The sequence below is a fragment of the Melopsittacus undulatus genome, chromosome 12 (genome assembly GCF_012275295.1).
Source record: "Melopsittacus undulatus isolate bMelUnd1 chromosome 12, bMelUnd1.mat.Z, whole genome shotgun sequence".
In the NCBI taxonomy this organism is placed as follows: Eukaryota; Metazoa; Chordata; class Aves; order Psittaciformes; family Psittaculidae; genus Melopsittacus; species Melopsittacus undulatus.
Genome location: NC_047538.1, coordinates 3,511,957 through 3,531,726, shown reverse-complemented (window position 1 = coordinate 3,531,726; position 19,770 = coordinate 3,511,957). Strand labels below are relative to the sequence as shown.

Genomic DNA, 19,770 nt, shown 5'->3' with positions numbered 1-19,770 from the left:
GTTCAGACTGAAACAGGGGAAGTTCAGGTTGGAGATAAGGCAGAAGCTGTTCCCTGTGAGGGTGCTGAGGCGCTGGCACAGGGTGCCCAGAGAAGCTGTGGCTGCCCCATCCCTGGCAGTGTTCAAGGCCAGGTTGGACACAGGGGCTTGGAGCAGCTGCTCCAGTGGAAGGGGTCCCTGCCCGTGGCAGGGGTTGGAGCTGGATGGGATTTAAGATCCCTTCCAACCCAAACCAGGCTGGGATTCTGTGATTCATCTCCCACTGTTGCAGCTGCTTTTCCTTAAATCCTGGAAAGCAAAGCAAAGGGCAGGGAAATCTCTCTGCAATGGTCTGGCACAGGAGGCAGCCCTGGGAATGCTGGAAGCACCACAAGGGCTTTGGGAAACCTTCACACGAACCCCTCAGACACCTTTTGGGAATGGGGAGCAAGAACCGGGAGCTGGGATTTGGCTTCCTGAGTCTGGCCTGCCTGGGTGGCCTGCTTGGGTTGCAAGCCCATTGTAAACCCCTTGCAGATCCATTGTGAGCCTCTTGCAAGCCCATTGCAAGCCTATTACAAGCCCATTGCAAACCTTGGAAGCCCATTGAAGGCCCATAGGAAATCCCTTGCAAGCCAAATACAAATCCTTTGGAAGCCTATTGTAAACCCACTGGAAACCTCTTGCAAGCCCCTTTCAAGCCCATTGCAAGCCCACTGTATGCCCATTGCAAACCCAGTGCAAATCCATTGCAAACCCACTGGAAACCTGTTACAAGCCTCTTTCAAGCCCACTGCAAGCAAGCCCATTGCAAGCCTATTTCAAGCCTAATACAAGTTTATTGCAGACTCATTGGAATCCCATTGCAAACCCCTTGCAAACCGATGGCATGATCGTCTCAAGCCCATTGCCAGCCCATTGAACTCCCTTTCAATCCCATTTCCATCTCCTTGTTCAAACCCATGGCAAGCCTATTGCAAGCTCACCACAAGCCCATTGCAAGCTGGTAGCAAGCTCCCACCTCCCCGATCCCGATCTTCCCCTCTTTCCCATTGGAAAAACGAGACACCACAGGACACAGAAACCCCAAACCTCTTCCTTGGGCCTCACCCCAGCGCTGCCCCCCCAACCAACGGGCCCCGAGGCCTCATTAGGGCTCATTAAGGAAGCTCCCGTCTCGCTTTTCCAAGCTGTCGGTGCCCATTAACATCCCGGTGCCTCCGCCCCGGCCCGAGGGCTGGGAACGGGACGGCCCCGGGAGGATCAAAGGAGTCCGGTGTCCAGCTCCAGCGGGGCGGAATAATTTAATAGAGAAGCTTATCATTTATTTGCACAAGGGGGTTTGCTGTTACCGGGGGGTTATTTTCTTTGCCATGGCCAGTCTGGATTCATCCCGTAAATCTCCGCTGGCAGCTCCGTCTGCTCCCATCCCCCGGGAGAACGGAGCGGGGTTTGTTTTTATGGGTTTTTTTTAAGTTAAGCTCAAAATTTTGGTCAAATTCCACTTTTCTCTTTCCAGGGAAGTCAAAATTTACTGGAAAGGCTGGGATGGGCCACGGGGAGGCAGCGGATGCTGGTGTGGAACCACTGCTCTCTGCTGGAGCTGCTGCGTGTCCTGCCCGACAGCACCGGGATGGAGCAGGGCAGGAGGAGGAGGGATGGTGCTGGAGCAGCCCTGTCCTGAGCATTCCCAGACAGGGAAATGCAGGTGGTGGTGGAGATCCCACTGCCCTGTGGGCAGCGGTGCAGTGTCCAGCACTGCATCCCCCTTCCCAGCATTGCATCCCCCTTTCCAATACCACATCCCCTTTCCCAGCACCACATCCCACTACCCAGCACCGCATCCCTCTTCCCAGCACTGCATCCCTCTACCCAGTGCTGCATCCTACTTCCCAGTGCTGCATCCCCCTTCCCAGCACTGCATCCCTCTCCCCGGTGCTGGGATTCATGGAAGGTTCTTGTTCAGCTGCTTACAGAACGGTGCCTGCATGTGTCCCACGTGTCCTGCATATGTCCTTTGTGTGTCCCACATGTGTCCTGCATGCATCCTATGTGTGTCCCACATGGGTCCTGCATGTATCCCGCATGTATCCCACATGTTTCCCATGAGTGTCCCCTTTCAAGCTCCATTGGGAACAGTTTATTTCCTCTTTAGGACATTAGATCCTGCTGCAGTCCCACCTGGAGCCTCATCCCTCCATGGGTGCTGGAAGCACAGGGTGCAGGGCAAGGAAACCCAGCACTTGGTGTTCCCTTGGGCTCTGGGTACCAGAATCCCAACTCCCTCAGGGCTGAGAACTTGGCCAGTGGTAAATGCACCAACATCCAATGCACAGCACCCAATGCACCAACACTTGATGCACCAGCACCCAATGCACCAACACTTGGTGCACCAACATCCCAATGCACAGCACCCAATGCACCAACACTTGACGCACCGAAATCCAATGCACAGCACCCAATGCACCAACACTTGTTGCACCAGCACCCAATGCACCAACACTCAACTCTCTGGGTGCTCTGATGTTTAATGCAGTTTCCAAACTAACTGGGGTGATTTGATTAACCTGATGGAGAGGATGAACAGGAGACACAAGCAGGTTGAAGGCACATGGATAACAGTGCTGATTTGGCACCCAGTGGGATTTCTAGCTGAACAATAATAGCTGGATCACTGTGTATCCCATGGGATATTACATGTCTTATATATTATATAGGAAGGCCAAGATGGATGGGGCTTGGAGCAAACTGCTCTAGTGGAAGGTGCCCCTATCCGTGGCAGGGGTTGGAACTGGATGAGCTTTAAAGTCCCTTCCAACCCAAACCATTCCATGATATTCCTGACCTAACCATTAACGCTGGTAAATTGAAGTGTTAATTGCAGGGAGATGAATGCGTTCCTCAAGTAAGGCAACATTGATGGACTTGGGGTGGTTTGGGATGGGTGGATGGTGGGGCTGGAGCTGACACCAAGTGGATGGAAATAGCAACTTCTGCTCCATAAGCCAAAACTGCAGGATTTGGGGTAAAAACCGGGGGGGTTGTGGAAAAGAAACCCAACCAAAGCACCCTGCGACCGGCCAAAACTGTGCCCCAAAAAGGTCTAAATCGGAGCATCCAGAAGCAGCGGGGGAGGGGGAACCACGTCAGCGATTTCCTTTGGAAAAATACCCGAATCCATCGGGAATAAACGAAAAACCCTCCAGAGGCGCCTGGAAACCTCCCAGTGACCCGGGTCAGCCCCGCTCCGCACCTCCCTGCCGGGATGGGGGCGCTGGAGCTGGGGGCCCGAGTAGGGAGCAGGGATCGGAGGGAACCCCGAGGGGGGGGGGGATGAACCCCCAGCCCCATTAAACCACCCCAGCGGCAGCAGGACGGGATGCGGTGGCACCGGATGGCACCGGCACCGCGGTGCGACCCCCGGCGCTGCGCACAGCCCGAGCTTCGTCACCAGAAAGCCTCTTTTTGCCCAAAAGAAACCTTTTTAGCCAAAAAAGCCTATTTTTTCCCTTAAAAAAAAAGCCTCCTTTAAAAAAAGTCAATTTTTGCTCTAAAAAGTGTCTTTTCTTCCGAGAAAGACTTCCCCCCCGTTCTTCAGAAAAACTTTTCACTTTTTTCTCAAAAAAGCACCTTTTTCCCCCAAAAATCCTTTTATTTGTCACAAAGGTCTCTTTTCCCCTGGAAAAAGCCAATTTTTTACAAAAACTTTATTATATCCCCCAGAAACATTTCTATTTCCAAAACCCCTTATATTTTCCCAAAGAATAAGTGACATTTCTTTTTGAAAAATAAACCACTTTTAAAAATCTCCAAAAAGTCTTTTTTCCTCAATAAACCACCATTTTTAATAACATTTTATTTTTTTTTAAAAGGCAGTTTTTTTCTCCAAAACCGCTTTTTTAACCCAGAAACACCTTCCCCCAAAAAAACCTTTTCTCAAAAAAACTTCAATTTTTTTGCTCTGAAAGGCCCCTTTTTCCCCCAACCCCTTTTTTTTCCAAGAATCCCTTTTCCCAAAAAAAAACCTATTTTTTCCCCAAAACTTCCCCCCCTAAAAAAGTCCTTTTTTTTTATTCGAAATGTCCCTTTTCCAGAACGCTCTTTATTTTTTCCCACAAGGCCTTTTTCCCAATAAAACCCCTTTTTCCCAAAAAAAACCTTTTCCCCCAAAAAAAAACCCTTTTCCCCGAACCAAATCTTTATTTTTACTTTAAAAACCCTTTTCCCCCTCAGCCCCCGTTCCGCGGGGTCCGGCGCAGTCGCCGCCGGAGGCCGCAGGTTGCGGATATGAACCGGCTCCGGCTGCGGCTCCGCTCCCATCACAAATATCCGGCTCCATTGTTCGGGCCCCGCCGCGTCCGCGCTTTGTTCCCTCGGGACCTTTTTGAACCACACAAATATTTGCCGAGCCCGAACGCACCGGAATTTCCCCCCCTCCCCCCTCTCCCCCCCCTTTATTTTGGGGGGGAGGGGGCAGAAATTGGCTTTTTTGTACCTTTAGAGGGAAATTTCCGGCTGGAAACCCAGCCCTGGGCGTGTTGGGAGCTCAATGGGGGCCCCGCTGCGCGGACACAATGCGCAGTTTTGGTTAAAAGCTTTTCCTGCCCGGTTCCCCGGAGCGATCGGGAATTGCATCCCATCGGCATCATCGTGGCACGGGGCCCGCGGGATGCGCGGGGAGCATCGGGGCTCCTGCGGCTTAGGGGGGATGTGGGGATGGGGTGAGGGATGCGGGATGGGGACCCTAAAGTGAAGCCGCGTTCCGAGGTTGTTGGAGCTTTGCCCGTTGGGCATCGTTGGGTACCACTGGGTGGTAGCCAATGGGAGAGCTGGGGGATGTCATCACCGGGCAAGCGGGTTTGGGTTGAAACGGGATCGGTTTGGGCCATACACAGGGCCCGGGGTGTCCTGAACCCCCGGGAGGTCCTGAGGGAAAAGGAAGGGGAAAGGGGATAAAAAGGAGGGGGAGGTGGAAAAAATGGGAGGGGAAAGGGTGAAAAGGGAGGAAAGGGGAGGAAAAGGAAGGAGGGAAGAAGGGTAAAGGGGGTGAAGGGAGGGAAAAAGGGGAGGGAAGGGGGGAAAAGAAGAGGAAAATGGAAGGAATGAGGAAAAGGGATGAAAAGAAGGAAAAAAGGGAAGAAAAAGGAAAAATAGGGGGAAGAGGGAAGGGGAAAAGGGGAAAAGGGGGGAAATGGCAAAAGGGAAAAAAAGGAAAAATGGGAAAAGGAGAAAAGGGTAAAAAGGGGGCAAAGAATAAAAAAGGAAAAGAAAAAAGTAAGAAAAGAGTGAAAGGAGAAAAATGGGAAAAGGGAAAAAAGGAAAAGATGAAATGGGAAAAGCAAAAAAAAAAAGGAAGAAAGGGAGGAAAGGGAAAAAAAAGGTGCAAAAAAGAAAAGAGCGAAAAGTGAAAAAGGGGAGGAAAGGGGCAAAATAAGAAAATTGAAAAAAATGAATAAAATAATAAAGGGAAAAGAGAAAAAAGGGGGAAAAAGAAAATTAAAAAAGGGGGGGTGGAAAGGGGAAAAGGGGGAACGGGAGCATGGGAGCGATGGAGCAAGGAATCATTGGAGCGATGGAGCAATGGGGCGGCTCCGTCTCACCGTGATGGGGCCCAGGCCCGGCGCGGGCGGCAGCGCCCTCAGGTGGCAGCAGTGTGAAGCCCAAAGAGGGGCTCAGCACCCCCAACCCGTGCCCCCCGTTCTCTTCCATGGGGTCCCCCCATAGCCCCTGCAGCCTCCCCTGGACCCCTCCAGTGCCCTCCCAACCCCTCCGCTCCCCCCAGTACCTCCCAGTGCCCCCCAGAGGGGTCCCACTGCAAACCCTCGAGCCCCGTTTGCACCCCCGAGCCCACCCGGAGCCGGTGCTCCCAGTCCCCTGTTGTGTGTCCCCCCCCGCACTATGGACCCTCATGGATCCATCCCCGGTGGATGGGTCCGAAGTGCCACCAACGCCACCGGTACCCGTCCCGGACACTCCGGTGAGCCCCTGGCACAACCGGGATGACCTCAGGCAGCATCTGAACCGGTGCCACCAAGCCTGCACCACGGTACCGGGTGATACCGGGCCCTGGGCACCCCCCGAGTGACCCAAGGCAGCACCGGGGACACCGGTGTCCTGCCGGTACCGGCCCATGCATCCAGAGGAGCATCCCTGGGTGACTCGTAGGTATTACCGGGGTGACCCCAGGTGACCCCAGGCAACACCAAGGGACACCGGGGACCCCTCCGGTGCAGCATCCTACCGGTACCGGTAATGGGCACCCCGGGGATGACCCTGAATGACCCCGGCCAATACCGGGGCCCGGTGCCACCACCCCTCGGGTGCAGCATCCATCCGGTCCCGGCTCCGAGCACCCCCGGGGTGACCCTGGATGACCCCAGGGGACACGGGAACCGGTGCCACCGTGGCACGGAGCCGGTATCAGCCCAGCGTGACCCTGAATGACCCCGGGCAGCACTGACCCGGTGCCAGCATCCTCATGGTGCAGCACCCTCCGGTACCGGCACCGGGCACCCCCGGGGAGCCCCGGGTGACCCCGGCTGACCCCAGGGACCCCCCCCCCCCCTCGCCGCTGCACCCACCCCTGTGTCCCTGCGGGGTGACCCCGGGTGACCCCCGGGCATCACCGGTACCGGTGTCCTCCGCACCGGGTCTCCCCCCGCCCCCCCCGTTGCCATGGCGACCGCCCCCTCCCTCCCCTCCCCTCCCCACGTTGCCATGGCGAGGCGCGAGCGGCGGCCGCCGTCGCGCGGCGGGCGCGGGGCTCGGTGGGCGTGGCCGCCGTGGCGGGCGTGCCCGTGATTGGCCGGGGCGGTGCCACGTGACGCGCGGAGGAATGCAAATGAGCTCTGGCGTCGGGGCCGCCGCGCCGCCGCCGCCGCCGCCTGAGGGAGGAGGGAGCGGCCCCGGGACAACCGGACACCCCCCGCCGCGACATGGCCGTGCCCGGCCGGGCCCGCTCCCACCGGGCCGCAGGTACCGCGCCCGCCGCCGATACCGGGCCCCGGCCGCTTTGTCTGGGCCGGGCCGGGGCCGGGGCCCGTGGAGAGGAGGGAGGTGGTGGGGGGGGCGTGAGTGAGGTGAGGGGGGGCCGCGCATGCGCCCTGCGCTGTGCCTCAGTTTACCCACCGTGGGCCGGGGTAATGCTAGGGCCTCTGTTGTCCCCCCCCGCTATACCCCCCATTGTGTCCTCCCTTTTATAGCCCCCACCATTATAACTCCCAATTATGGGCCTCTTCCACCGTTATAACCCCCCCCTTTATAGCTCTCACTGTTATAACCCCCTGTTAAAGACCCCCCTCCCCCCCTCCATTATTCCCCCTAGTTATAGCCCTTCCTCTATTACAGCCCTCACCGTTATACCCCCTGGTTATAGCCCAACCCCTATTGTAGTTACCCCTCCTATACCCCCCTTATAGTCCCCACTTATTATATTTCCCCCCATTATACTCCTTGGTTTTAGCCCAACCCCTATTGTAGCCCCCCCCATTATACCCCACTACCCTGCGCCCCCTCTCCTGATTTTGTCCCCCATTCCCATTCCAGTGCTTGCTGTTCCACTTTATTCCCCCTGCAGTGTCATTTCCTGTGTGTGCTTTCCCATTCATCCCCCTCTATAGTACATCCTGCCCCCCAATATCCCACCCCTCCCGTATCCCACACCTTCTATCCCGTCCACACCCCTTAATATCTCATCTATCTCATTCCCCCTCCAGTGTCCCATACCCCCATCTTATTCCCTTTCTGCCATCCCTATCCTTTCCTCCACTATCCCATCATGTCCCCGCTCTCCCATCCCCCCCTCTATCCCATTCCCCAGTAGCCCATCCTCCTCTCTCCCATTTTCCCCTTCTATCCCATTTCTCCTCTATCCCAGCACACCCCCCACTATAATTGCCCCCATCCTTTTGCCACCCCCATTATGGGCTCAGCTTGGGAAGTTTCCATCTCCATGACCCCCCCCCCCCCAGCAGTGCAGGAATTGCTCCAGTTTTTGTTAATTTTGGGTGGGCTTCGTGGGTTTTGGGGGTCAGAAGTGGGTTTCCCCCAAAGAGGGTTGCTGTGGATGAGGATGGGGGCTCCAACCCATGACACATGAGTGATGGGGGCTCTTCCTGCTGGAATTGGCTCTGGGTTGTCCCAGCGTGGTCCCTCCATGTCAGTCACTGTGGTGACTCTCACCCAGTGCCACCAGTGAGGAAATGAGTCCATGGCTTCCCAAATGGAAACACTTCCCAAACTTCCTCCTGGTCATGGCCAGGCCTGAGGCTGGGCCATGTGCAGGTCCATGGAATGGGGCAGCGGTGGGGACACCACCCCGGGCACGCATCCATCCTACCCCAGCCTTAGGGACAGAGGCACCCTCAGAGGACACAGCCCCACCAGCCACCAAGGCAGGGAGGTCATTGCCACGTGTGGGTGCTGAGCTGGGGCTGGAGGTGGCTGCTGTGGGGGCTGTGGCCACCAAACCACCCCCATGGCTGCTGTCCATGGTCTGCAGTGCTGTGCCTGCTGCCATGGTGGTGGCACCCATGGCCTGGGGGCCACAGGCACGTAACACAGGTTCCTTGGTGAGTGTGGTGGCCATGGAGCCTCATGGCAACTGTGGTGGCTGTGGTGATGATGGCACTGCCCTCTGTCCCTGTTGTCTTCCTGTCCGTCCATCCCTTCCTTCCATCCATTCATTCCTCTCCTATGTCTGTCTGTCCTTCCTTCCATTTTTCCTCCCCTTTGTCCGCTCCCATTGTCCATCCTTCCTTCCATCCCTGTGTCTCTCTCCTACTTCCATCCGGCCTTCATTCCATCTGTCTGCCCTTCTGTCTATCCATTGGTACCTCCTGTCTTTCCATCTGTAGTTACTCTGTCCTTCTATCCCTTTCCTGTTTTCTTCTGCCCATCTTGCCTCTGATGGTCCATCCATCCTCCTCTCTAACCCTGTCCTTCTCCTCTCCATTTCTCTGTTCTTCTTTCTGTTCATCATTTCCTACATCAATCCATCATTCCTTCTATCACAGAACCCCAGCATGATTTATGTTGAAGGGTCCTTAAATCTCCTCCAGCTCCAACCCCTGCCATGGGCAGGGACCCCTTCCACTGGAGCAGCTGCTCCAAGCCCCTGTGTCCAACCTGGCCTTGAACACTGCCAGGGATGGGGCAGCCACAGCTTCTCTGGGCACCCTGTGCCAGCGCCTCAGCACCCTCACAGGGAACAGCTTGTGCCTTATCTCCAACTTGAACTTCCCGTTTCAGTTTGAACCCATCACCCCTTGTCCTATCACTACAGTCCCTAATGAAGAGTCCCTCTCCAGCCTCCTTGTAGCCCCCTTCAGACACTGGAAGATGCTCTGAGGTCTCCACGCAGCTTCTCTTCTCCAGGCTGAACAGCCCCAATGTTCTCAGCCTGTCCACTCCTCCTTCCTTCCATCCGTCCTTCCATCCTTCCCTTGGTCTTTGTTCTCTTCCATCCCTTTCCTACTTCCTTCTCTCCTGGCCTCCTTCTTTCCTTCCCTCCTGCCCTTTGTCCTTTCCCTTCTTCCTTCTTTCCTTCTGTCCATCCATCCCCCTCCTCCTCCCATCTTTCCTCTGTCCCTCGTGCAGCCATGCCTTCATCTCCCCTTCCTTCCAGCATCCCTCTCCTCCATCCCTCAGCCCCCAGAGCAGGACCATAACCCCCAGTGACACCACACCATGCACCACACCACCATAACCCTGCCCCATCTCCCCGCAGCTCCAGCCTGACCCCCGCAGCCCCACGGCGCCCGGCTCCGCGCCATGGACAACGAGCAGCTCCCGGCAGCTCCGGCCTCCAGCAGCGCCGGCGGCACCGCCACGACACCCAACAGCACCGGCACAGCGCGCCCGGCAGCGCCCCAGATCTCGGTGTACAGCGGCATCCCCGACCGGCAGACGGTGCAGGTGAGGGACGTGGCTCCGGGGTTGGGGTTCTGGGGGTGCAGCCCAGGACCCACATCACCCCCCCCATCCCCATCCACTGCAGGTGATCCAGCAGGCGCTGCACCGGCAGCCCAACACGGCGGCACAGTACCTGCAGCAGATGTACGCGGCGCAGCAGCAGCACCTCATGCTGCAGACGGCAGCGCTGCAGCAGCAGCACCTCACCAGTGCCCAGCTCCAGAGCCTGGCCGCTGTGCAGCAGGTAAGGGCTCGCAGCGCCGGTGGCACCCATGGGTGCTGCAGGGCGGCAGGAGGGTGACGCTCGGTGCTGTTCGCAGGCCAGTCTGGCAGCCAACAGGCAGAGCAGCTCCTCGGGGGGTAACGGCACCCAACCAGCACCGACGCAGCAGCCCACGGTGAGTGCACAGTCCTTCCGTCCCATCCCTCCCATCCCATCCTGGAGGCTAAAAAGCTCTGCAAAGGCATCTGGATGGGCTGGATCCATGGGCTGTGCCAATGGGATGAGGTTCCACAAGGCTCAGTGCTGGGTCCTGTGCTTGGGCCACAACAACCCCCTGCAATGCTCCAGGCTTGGGGAAGAGAGGCTGGAAACTGCTCATGGGAAAGGCCCTGGAGGTGCTGATTGAACATGAGCAGTTTGTGCTTGGGCAGGCAGGGAGCCCCCAGCATCCTGGCCTGGATCAGCACCAGTGGCAGTGACTGTGCCCCTGCACTGGGCACTGGGGAGGCTGCACCTTGAATCCTGTGTTCAGCTCTGGGCTCCTCACTGCAAGAGAGACCTTGAGGGGCTGGAGTGGGGCCAGAGCAGGGCAATGGAGCTGGTTCAGGGCCTGGAGCACAAGAGAGATGGGGAACAGCTGAAGGACCTGGGGGGTTCAGATGGAGAAGGCTCAGGGGGGACCTGATGGCTCCCTACAAGTGCCTGGCAGGAGGATGGAGCCAGGAGGGGCTGGGCTCTGCTCCCAAGGAACAAGGGATGGGACAAGAGGAAACAGCCTCAAGTTGCACCAGGGCAGGTTTAGATGGAGCTGAGGAACAATTCCTGCCCCAGAGGGTGCTCAGGCATTGGAACAGGCTGCCCAGGGCAGGGCTGCTGGCACCGGCCCTGCAAGGGTTCACACATGGTGGAGATGAGGCCTCAGTGCCATGGGTTAGGAGTGGCCTTGGCAGTGGCATTGGCAGTGCTGGGGAATGGTTGGATCCTAAGGGTGTTTTCCAGCCTGGCTCATTCTGTGATTCTATCCCATCCCTCCCCATACCCGACACGGCACAACCGGCCTGCTCTCGGTGCAGATGAACCTGTCCCCATCACCAGCGCAGCTGCTGACGCGGGCGCAGAGCGTGGCTCCCGGTGCAGCCGGCATGGCACAACAGGCTGTGCTGCTGGGCAACGCCGCCTCGCCTGCCCTCACCGCCAGCCAGGCCCAGATGTACCTGCGGGCACAGATGGTAAGGGAGCACCTGTATGGGTGCCCATGGGCCCATCGCAGGGTGGGCAGCACACCTGAAGGATTCTTGACCCTGCAGGGTGGACATCATCCAGTAGTGGGGTGGTCAAGGCCCTTAGGGTGCCCATCCTCTTATTTATTGCGTGTCCAGGACCTATTGGGTATTCATCCCACTGTGGGGTGACCAGGACTCATGGGGTCCCCATAGTCCTATTGCAGAGTAATACCCTAGAGGGTCCCTGACCCATTTGGGTACCCATGCCTGTGGGTTGCCTGGGACCAATTGTCCCACAGCAGGGTGGCAGGGCTTGTGGGTTGCTCAGGACCCACTGTCCATAGGGACATGGAAGGGAGGGAATGGGACACAAAAGGGATGTCCTCCCCACCTCGGGGTCCCACACACCCATCTCTGCCCCCCAGCTCATCTTCACACCCACGGGCCCCGTCAGCGCCGTCCGACCCGAGAGCCCCGCTCCAGCCCCACCGCCGGCCCCACCGCCCGCCCCACCGCCTGCTGCCCCCCAGGTGAGCCCCCAAATCTCCCCTTCAGCCCCCCAACAACCCCCGGCCCCCCTGACCTGCTGCTGTTGTAGGTGCACAGCCTGGCCCTGCGCCCTGCCGGCCCCCACCTCCCTGCCCTGGCCATGAAGCCCCCCGGCGGGGCACCCCCCCGAGCTGGTCCCCCCCGAGGACCCCCCCCAGACCCCCCAACTGAGCACCTCAAGAAGGCTGAGCCCCCCGATGCCCGTGCCCATCCCCTGGCCCGCGCCGCAGCCCCGGCTGCTGCCACAGGTAAGTGCCTGCGGCCGTGTTCACTCTGAAGCCTAATGAGGGGCTGTGTGCCCTGTGTGGGGCTGCAGCCCCAAAACCCACTCCAGGGGGGTTTCATCACCACCTCGGGGGCTCAACATCAGGGCAGGGGGTCACAAGCCTCAGCAGAGCAGCCTGTGTGGGGTGTTCACCCTGAAACCTAATGATGGTCTGGACTGGTGTTGCCTATACATTGGCTTCCTGCTTGTGTTTGGGTGTGTGTGGGTCAACCCACCCTCTCTGAGGGTGCCTGGGAGGGTCTTGGCACCTGCAGCACCTACAGGGGGCCCTGGGGTGAGCCTCCTCAGTGGGTTGGAGCAGTGAGGTGTGGGCCTGGGGAACCCCATGGGGTGATGGAGCCTGGGGGTGCTGTGCTGGTGTGGCTCACAAATCAAGGGGACATGGCGGGGGACGGACAAGAACCCATTCCTGTTCCTGCAGGCACAGCAGGAGCTGGTTATCAATAGGCACCAGAGTGAATGGATGCCTGAGTGAGGAGCAGCCTTATGGGGGGCAGGGGGGGGATCCTGGGGTTGGGGTCCTTTGGGGCTGAGGTGCTGATGCTGTCTCCGCAGCCTATGCCCCACTGCAGCCCCCCCAGTTCGTGCAGCAGGCGCCGAAGCCGATGCAGCCCCAGCAGCAGCAGCAGCCGCAGCAGTTTGTGATCCAGCAGCAGCAGCAGCCGCTGCCCCCCCGCGGGCAGCCCCCCCCGGGCCCCCCTGCTGCCCCCCAACTGCACCCACTGCCCCCCGCCAGCCCTGGCCCAGCCCCACAGCCCAAGACCGGGGTCCCCGTGGGGCCGGGGGGTGAGGGTGGCCCCCCCAATGGCCACGCAGCCCCCCGCAAGTTCCAGCACGCCTCAGCCGTCATCCTGCAGCTGCAGCCGCCCGGCGCCACGGTGAGGGGCACCCCTGGCCCCCCCACATGGGGCATGAGCCCTGTACACATGTGTGCAATGGGGGGGGGGGGGGTGCAGGTGTGCCTGAGCCCCACACGTGTGTGAGCCCCACATGTGTGCGTGCACACAAGCTAGGGCCATGCATGTGTGTGTGTACAAGTGGTCCCTGCACATGTGTGATCCATGCACATATGTGCTGTCTGTGCACATCTGTGTGCACATGTGTGTAATCCATGCACGTTGTTGTCCATGTATGCTTGATCCATGGGTCACTGATCCATGTGCACACGTGTGCAATGTGTGCCTGGTCCATGCACGTTGTGTGGGAGCCCATTGGCCTGACCTGTGCACACTCATGTATGTGCACATGTACTCCTCATCTCTGCATGTGCGTGCATGTGTGCTTAATCCATGTGTACCAGAGCCATGCACACGTGTGTGAAGGTTGCCACAGCCCTGCATGTGTGTGCCTGCTCTGTGCACACCCATGTTCCCCTGCTCCTTGCACATGTGCATGCATGGTGGCTGTGCATGTGGGGGGGTGTGCATGTGTCAGCCGGGTCCGTGCACACACGTGTGTCTGTGTGCATGATCCATGTGTGCATGATCCATGTGTGTCTGTGGGTGTGAACCATGTACCTGTGTGTGCACACTTGCAACAGCCCCACCACGTAAGTGTGAGCAGGTCACACACATGCACGCATGCCCATTAACATGTGTGTGGATGGGTGTGTGTGTACCCATGTCCTGCTCGCCCCACACACGTGTGCACGCACCCCCTGACCGCACACCCGTGTCCGTGTCCCCCGTCCCCGCAGCCCCCACCCGCCGTCCCCGAGAGCTCCCGTCGGGACCCACCGCCGGCCCCCACCAGCGCCGCCAGCCCCCCCGCCGCCCCTCCGGGCCCCCCCGACGGCGAGCGGCCCCCTGCGCACGGTAAGACCCAGGGACGGTGCTTAAACACACCCCCCCCCCCGGTGACCGGCGGAACCCCGGTTAGGTTCCCACCACTTAGGGGCACCGGAGCTGTAACCACGCCCCCCATTCAAAGCCACGCCTCCCTCCGAGGCCACGCCCCCTCTTGTCGGCGTGGGCGCGCGCGGGGCTGCGGCCAATAGGAGATCGAGGAGGGGGCGTGGCCTGCGCCGGGCCCCGCCCTTCCCCGCGCAGCAGCAGCCTCCGCCGCCGCCGCCGCCCCGGCCCGGCCCTGCCGCCGCCTTTGTCCGCCCTGCGCCGCCGCCGCCCGCCCTGCGCCGCCTTTGTCCGCGCTATGGGGCCGCCGAGCCGCTGAGCGCCGCCGGTGAGTGCGGCCCGGCCCGGCCCGGCCCCGCCTCGGAGCGCTGCGGCCTGGCCCGGCCCGGCCCGGCCCCGGCGGGGCGGCGGCGGCGGTAGCGGGCGGGCGCTGACCTCACTTCCGCATCCGCCCCCCCCCCCCCTCCGCTGCCCCGGCCTGGGCGCAGGTAGGGGCGGGGGGAACGGGAGCCGCCGCCGGCGGACAAAGGTGCCGCGGCCTACCGGGGCCTAGCGAGGCCTGCGGGGCGTGCGGGGGGGGAACGGGGCCGTACCGGGGTGTAACGGGTCTCAAGAGGGACACACAGAACCTTATGTAGGGACCCGGCACCCACCGGGGTGTTCGGGGCTCTCTGTGCCCCACCGGGGGGAGGTTCGGATGTCGCCTCCCCCCCCCCTCCGGTACCGCAGCGCCCTGTGGCTGTACCGGTGTTGCCGGGCCCGCAGGGCAGCAGCTGCTCCGCCGCCAGCTGTATGGTAATGCCGGCGTCACCGCGTCCAACCGTAACCTCTGTGTGTGTGTGTGTGTGTGTGTGTATGTGTGTGTCCGTTCCTCCGGTAGAGCCGCCCGCAGAGCGCCTTCATGCCCAGCCGCCGGCCCTCGCCAGCGTTCCCGGTATGACCTCGGGCACCGGCAGCTCTGCCTCCACCACCGTCGCCGGCGCTGCCCCCCATAATGGTGAGAACAAACCGCCTCAGGCCATCGTGAAACCGCAGATCCTCACCCACGTTATCGAGGGCTTCGTCATCCAGGAAGGGGCAGAACCGTTCCCGGTAACGTTATTTCCTTATGGATCCATGGGTTTCTTCTTCCCCCCCCCCCCTTCCCAGCTCTGTTGAGTGTGGGGGTGTTGTTGGGGGTGGGTGGTTTAGGGGCACCCATCCATGTCCCGCTGCAGGTGGGACGCTCCTCCTTGCTGGTGGGGAACCTGAAGAAGAAGTATGCGCAGGAGCTGCTGGCTGAGAAGCTCCCACCACAGGACAACACCACCACCACCGACTCCGAGATGGAGGAGCCCTATCTCCAAGGTAGCGCCCGGCCCCCCAAGCCGAGGGGTTGCTATGGGGCAGGGCAGGGAGAGGGGGGGGTGTGTGTATGTCCTTAAGGCTGAGCTGGTTGCATTTCTCTCTCTGGGTGTCCCTCCGCGCCCCCCAGAATCCAAAGAGGAGGGGAACCCCCCCAAACTGAAGTGTGAGCTCTGCGGCCGCGTCGACTTCGCCTACAAGTTCAAGCGCTCCAAGCGCTTCTGCTCCATGGCTTGTGCCAAGAGGTACAGAAACACCCCCAAAGCTTACCCAGCACACCCCATAGCGCGGTGGGACCATGACCCACACCTGTGTGTTGTACCCAACCCCACAGGTACAACGTGGGCTGCACGAAACGGGTGGGTTTGTTCCACCCCGACCGCAGCAAACTGCAGAAACCCGGCGGCCCCCCCCACGGCCGGCGCCGTGCCTGCAAGGGGACACTGCCCGCGCTCAGCAAGGACACCAAGAAGCAGGTGAGGGTGGGATTCACCCCATGGAACACAGTTATTGGGGGGGGGGGGGTGATGCACACACATGAGGCCGGCGCTGCTCCGTCCCCGCAGCCGCCGGTGTCTCTGCCGCCGGGTTCGGTGCCTCTTTCCGTGACGGCGTCGTTGCAGCTCAACCACAGCCAGGAGGACTCGAGCCGCTGCTCCGATAACTCCAGCTACGAGGAGCCGCTGTCGCCCATCTCCGCCAGCTCCTCCACCTCCCGCCGGCGCCAGGGCGAGCGGGACCTGGAGCTCCGGGACATGGAGCTGCCCGACGTGCACGTCCGGGACCTGCCTGGCATCGGCCACCGCTTCCTGCCCAGCGAGCCCAGCAAGTGGAACGTGGAGGATGTCTATGAGTTCATCCGCTCGCTGCCGGGTGCGGAGCAGGGATGGGCACCCCAGAACCATGGGGTGCTGGGTTTGGGAATGGGGTGTGCCTGAGCAGAGGGTGATGGGCACCGTGTAACGGTGGGGTTTGGGGTGAGGAGCAGAGAGGGGTAACCCCGTAACCATGGAGTGAGGAGCAGAGAGGGATAACCCCATGAGCATGGAATGAGGAGCAGAGTGGGGTAACCCCATAACCATGGAGTGAGGAGCAGAGAGGGATAACCCCATAAACATGGAGTCAGGAGCAGAGAGGGGTAACCCCACGACCATGGAATGAGGAGCAGAGAGGGGTAACCCCACAACCATGGAATGAGGAGCAGAGAGGGGTAACCCCACAACCATGGAATGAGGAGCAGAGAGGGGTAACCCCATAACCATGGTGTTTAGGGGTGGGTTTGGGGTGAGGAGCAGAGAGGGGTAACCTCATAACCATGGAGTGAAGGGAGGGTTTGGGGTGTTTCTGAGCAAAGGGGCATCCCATAACCACAGGGTGGGTGGTTTTGGGGGGGGGATGCTTCTGAGCCCAGGGATGAGGAGCAGGCGTAGGGCAGGGTGGGAAATGGGGTCTGAGGGACACCCACATAACAGTGGGGTGTGGGGGGGTGGTTTTGGGATGTTTCTGAGCTGAGGCTGAGGGGCACCCCAGAACCATGGGGTTGAATGGAGGGAGAAGAGCAATGAGAGCACCCCAATACCATGCTGTGGGCAATGGGGTTTGGGGTGTCTGTGAGCCCAGCGGTGTCTCAAGTGAGGGGCACCCCATACCCATGAGGTGCGGGTTGGTTTTGGGGTGTCTCTGAGGGGCACCGGGTAGGAGGGGATGGTTTTGGGGGTGTTTTTGAGGCATAGGGGAGGGCACCCCAACCCCTTGGGGTGGGAGGTGGGGTTTGGGGTGTCTCTGAGCCTATTTTGGGGTATCTCTGAGCCCGTTTTAGGGTGTCTGAGCCCATTTTGGGGTATCTCTGAGCCCATTTTGGGATATGTTTGAGCCCATTTTAGGGTGTCTGATCCCATTTTGGTGTGTCTCTGATCCCATTTTGGGGTATCTCTGAGCCCATTTTGGGGTATCTTTGAGCCCATTTCAGGGTGTCTCTTGAGCTCATTTTGGGGTATTTCTGAGCCCATTCTGGGGTATCTCTGAGCCCATTTTGGGGTCCCTGACCCCCCCCCCCCCCCGCAGGCTGCCAGGAGATCGCGGAGGAGTTCCGTGCGCAGGAGATCGATGGGCAGGCGCTGCTGCTGCTCAAGGAGGATCACCTCATGAGCACCATGAACATCAAACTGGGGCCGGCCCTCAAGATCTACGCCCGCATCAGCATGCTCAAGGACTCCTAGAGCCGGTGGGGTGGGGGCACCCATGGGACACCCCCCCTTACACCCCCCATCCCCCCCAACACCCCTGCCTGGCCTCAAAGAGGGGGGGCTTGGGGGGGGGGGTCACTGCTGAGCACAACCCAGCCCCGGGTGCCCCCGGGGTGTGTAAATAGCCCTTAGCTATAGCCCCCCCCATACCCCGGCAGGGAGGGGGGGTCCCCACATCCCCCCATGTGCCCCCCCCATTCCCCCCCCCCCCCGCAGCGGCAGGGTGAAGCAGGATGGTTGCCTTAACGTGGGCCCCCTCCCCCAGCTGGGATTTGGGCTCTTGGTCATGGGGGGGGGTGGATTTTGGGGCTCCCCCCCCCCGGGGGGGTGGTGCTGGTTTGGGGGGGGGGGGGAGGGGTCACAGAGGAGGTATCTCCCTTGTTATGGGGCTGTATTGGGGGCACCTCATGATGGAGGGGGGGGGTGGCCCCTTCACCCCCAGGTCAGGGCCCCTCCCCCTTCCCCTCCCCCCCCCCCCGGGGCTTTTTAAGAAAAGAAAAGAAAAGCAAAAAAAAATAATAATTAAGGAAAAATCTCCCCCCAGCCCCTCCCCCCCTTTTTTTTCCCTGTTTTTTTTTGTTTTTAATAAACACAGGAAAAAAACAACACCTTTAAAAGCGAACAATGTGGGGGGGGGGATGGGATGCTCTGGCTGCCCCTCAAGTTGGGGGGGGTGTTAAAGTTTGTGTGTGTGGTTGCCCCCCCTGCCATGAGTCCCAGTGGCAGATGGGGGCTGAAGTGGGGACATGGGGGGGGGGCAGGAGGGGACATCTATGGGGGTGACATGGACCCAGGGCTGGTCCCCATGGGGGGCTATGGGTAGTGCTGCATCCTTGAAGCTGGTACCCATAGGGGTGGTACCCGCTGTGACCCTGCGTCCCCTGATGCCATTGGGGTGTCCCTGGGGGTGGTGGCTCTGATGGTGACAGGTCCAGAGCTGCCTTGTTCCTATTGCTGGTGGCCATAGGGCTGCTGATCCCCGTTGGTGGCCACCATGGGGCAGTGACCCCCTTCAGCACTGGTACCCACGGTGATGCTGCATCCCCACAGCTGGTACCCACAATGAGATGCCCCCAGTGATGGTAGCTTCTACCCCCCCCCCCAATGTCCCCATCGTGTCACCCCCCCCCCCAGACCCAGTATGGGGGACACAGGACCACCCCCTCCCATCCCCCCCCCCATCCCCATCAATTTTCCACAAAACCCACAAAAAAACTGATTTTTATTAATTTTTGCTCTGGTTTATTCTGTTGTGGGCACTGGGAGGGGGAGAGGGGGGTGACGCTCCTCTTCCAAACCCCCCCCCCCCCCCCGGCTGCTCCATCACCCACAATGTGGGGTGGGGGGAGGAGGGGGGGCTTTTTTTGCCTTTTTCTTCTTTTTCTCCTCTTTTTTTTCCTTTTCTTCGTGTTTTTTGCCTTTTTTTCCTCATTTTCCCCTTTTTTACCAAGGTTGGGTCTAACTCTAGGGGGGGGGTTGGGATTCCATCAGGAACATAAAAAAAAGCCCCCAAACTGGGGGGGGAAATGGGACAGGACAGGGGGGGTTTAGTGTAGAAGAGGCGTATTTACAGGTATTAACATGCGGACAATGAGGTTACACTATGGGGAATACAACATCGAGGGGGGGTAAAAAATAACGGGGGGGGGATAAAACTTAATAAAAGAGGGAAATAAAACACCCCCATGGGGAAAACCCAATAAAAACCCCAAAGAAAGGATGAGTTTAAGGCGTAAAAAGTGTATAAAAAATAACACGGGGGGGGCACGGGGGGGGTTGCCCCCCCCCCATGGGTCTATGTACAGGCGCCCGGGGCCGGCAGGCACAAGGCAAAGTGAATGTGTTCCCCCCCTATCCCCCCCAATAATAGGGATTTGGGGGGGGGTGTAATGGGAAAAAGGGGGGGGCCCAGCGGCTGCTTTTGCCCTTAAAGGGCCCCCCCTTGAAATAAAACCGCATTCAAACCCCAAACCGACCCCCCAAAAGCAAAGTGGGGGCCCCTGTTCTCAGTCCTGGGGGGGGGGTGCACCCCATCTGCAAGGGGGGGGGGCTCATTCCTGGTTTGTAGCAGCACCAAGTTCTTGGCCAATAAATATATATATATATTTGTATCCAAACGGGGGGGGGACCCCCCCTTTGCCCCCCCCCCCCCCAAAAA

At 59.7% G+C, this 19,770-nt stretch overlaps 1 protein-coding gene across 3 annotated transcripts; it reads left to right on the top strand.

Annotated features, from left to right (window-relative positions):
• Window positions 1–6,827: 6,827 nt before the first annotated feature.
• On the top strand, window positions 6,828–17,949 carry PHC2 (polyhomeotic homolog 2). 3 transcript variants are annotated; one of them, XM_034068641.1, is made up of 15 exons: window positions 6,828–6,954; window positions 9,707–9,894; window positions 9,977–10,135; window positions 10,212–10,289; window positions 11,188–11,343; window positions 11,763–11,867; window positions 11,936–12,134; window positions 12,728–13,050; window positions 13,869–13,986; window positions 14,903–15,114; window positions 15,240–15,369; window positions 15,476–15,611; window positions 15,701–15,842; window positions 15,990–16,239; window positions 17,431–17,949. In XM_034068641.1, the coding sequence occupies exons 2-15, from the start codon at window positions 9,751–9,753 to the stop codon at window positions 17,583–17,585; spliced, it is 2,307 nt and encodes a 768-aa protein (XP_033924532.1). In that variant the 5' UTR covers window positions 6,828–6,954; window positions 9,707–9,750; the 3' UTR covers window positions 17,586–17,949. The 3 variants fall into 3 exon arrangements, with proteins under 3 accessions (XP_033924532.1, XP_033924530.1, XP_033924531.1); XM_034068639.1 differs by having other exon boundaries at window positions 15,933–16,239; XM_034068640.1 differs by having other exon boundaries at window positions 15,497–15,611; window positions 15,933–16,239; window positions 17,431–17,948.
• Window positions 17,950–19,770: the final 1,821 nt, after the last annotated feature.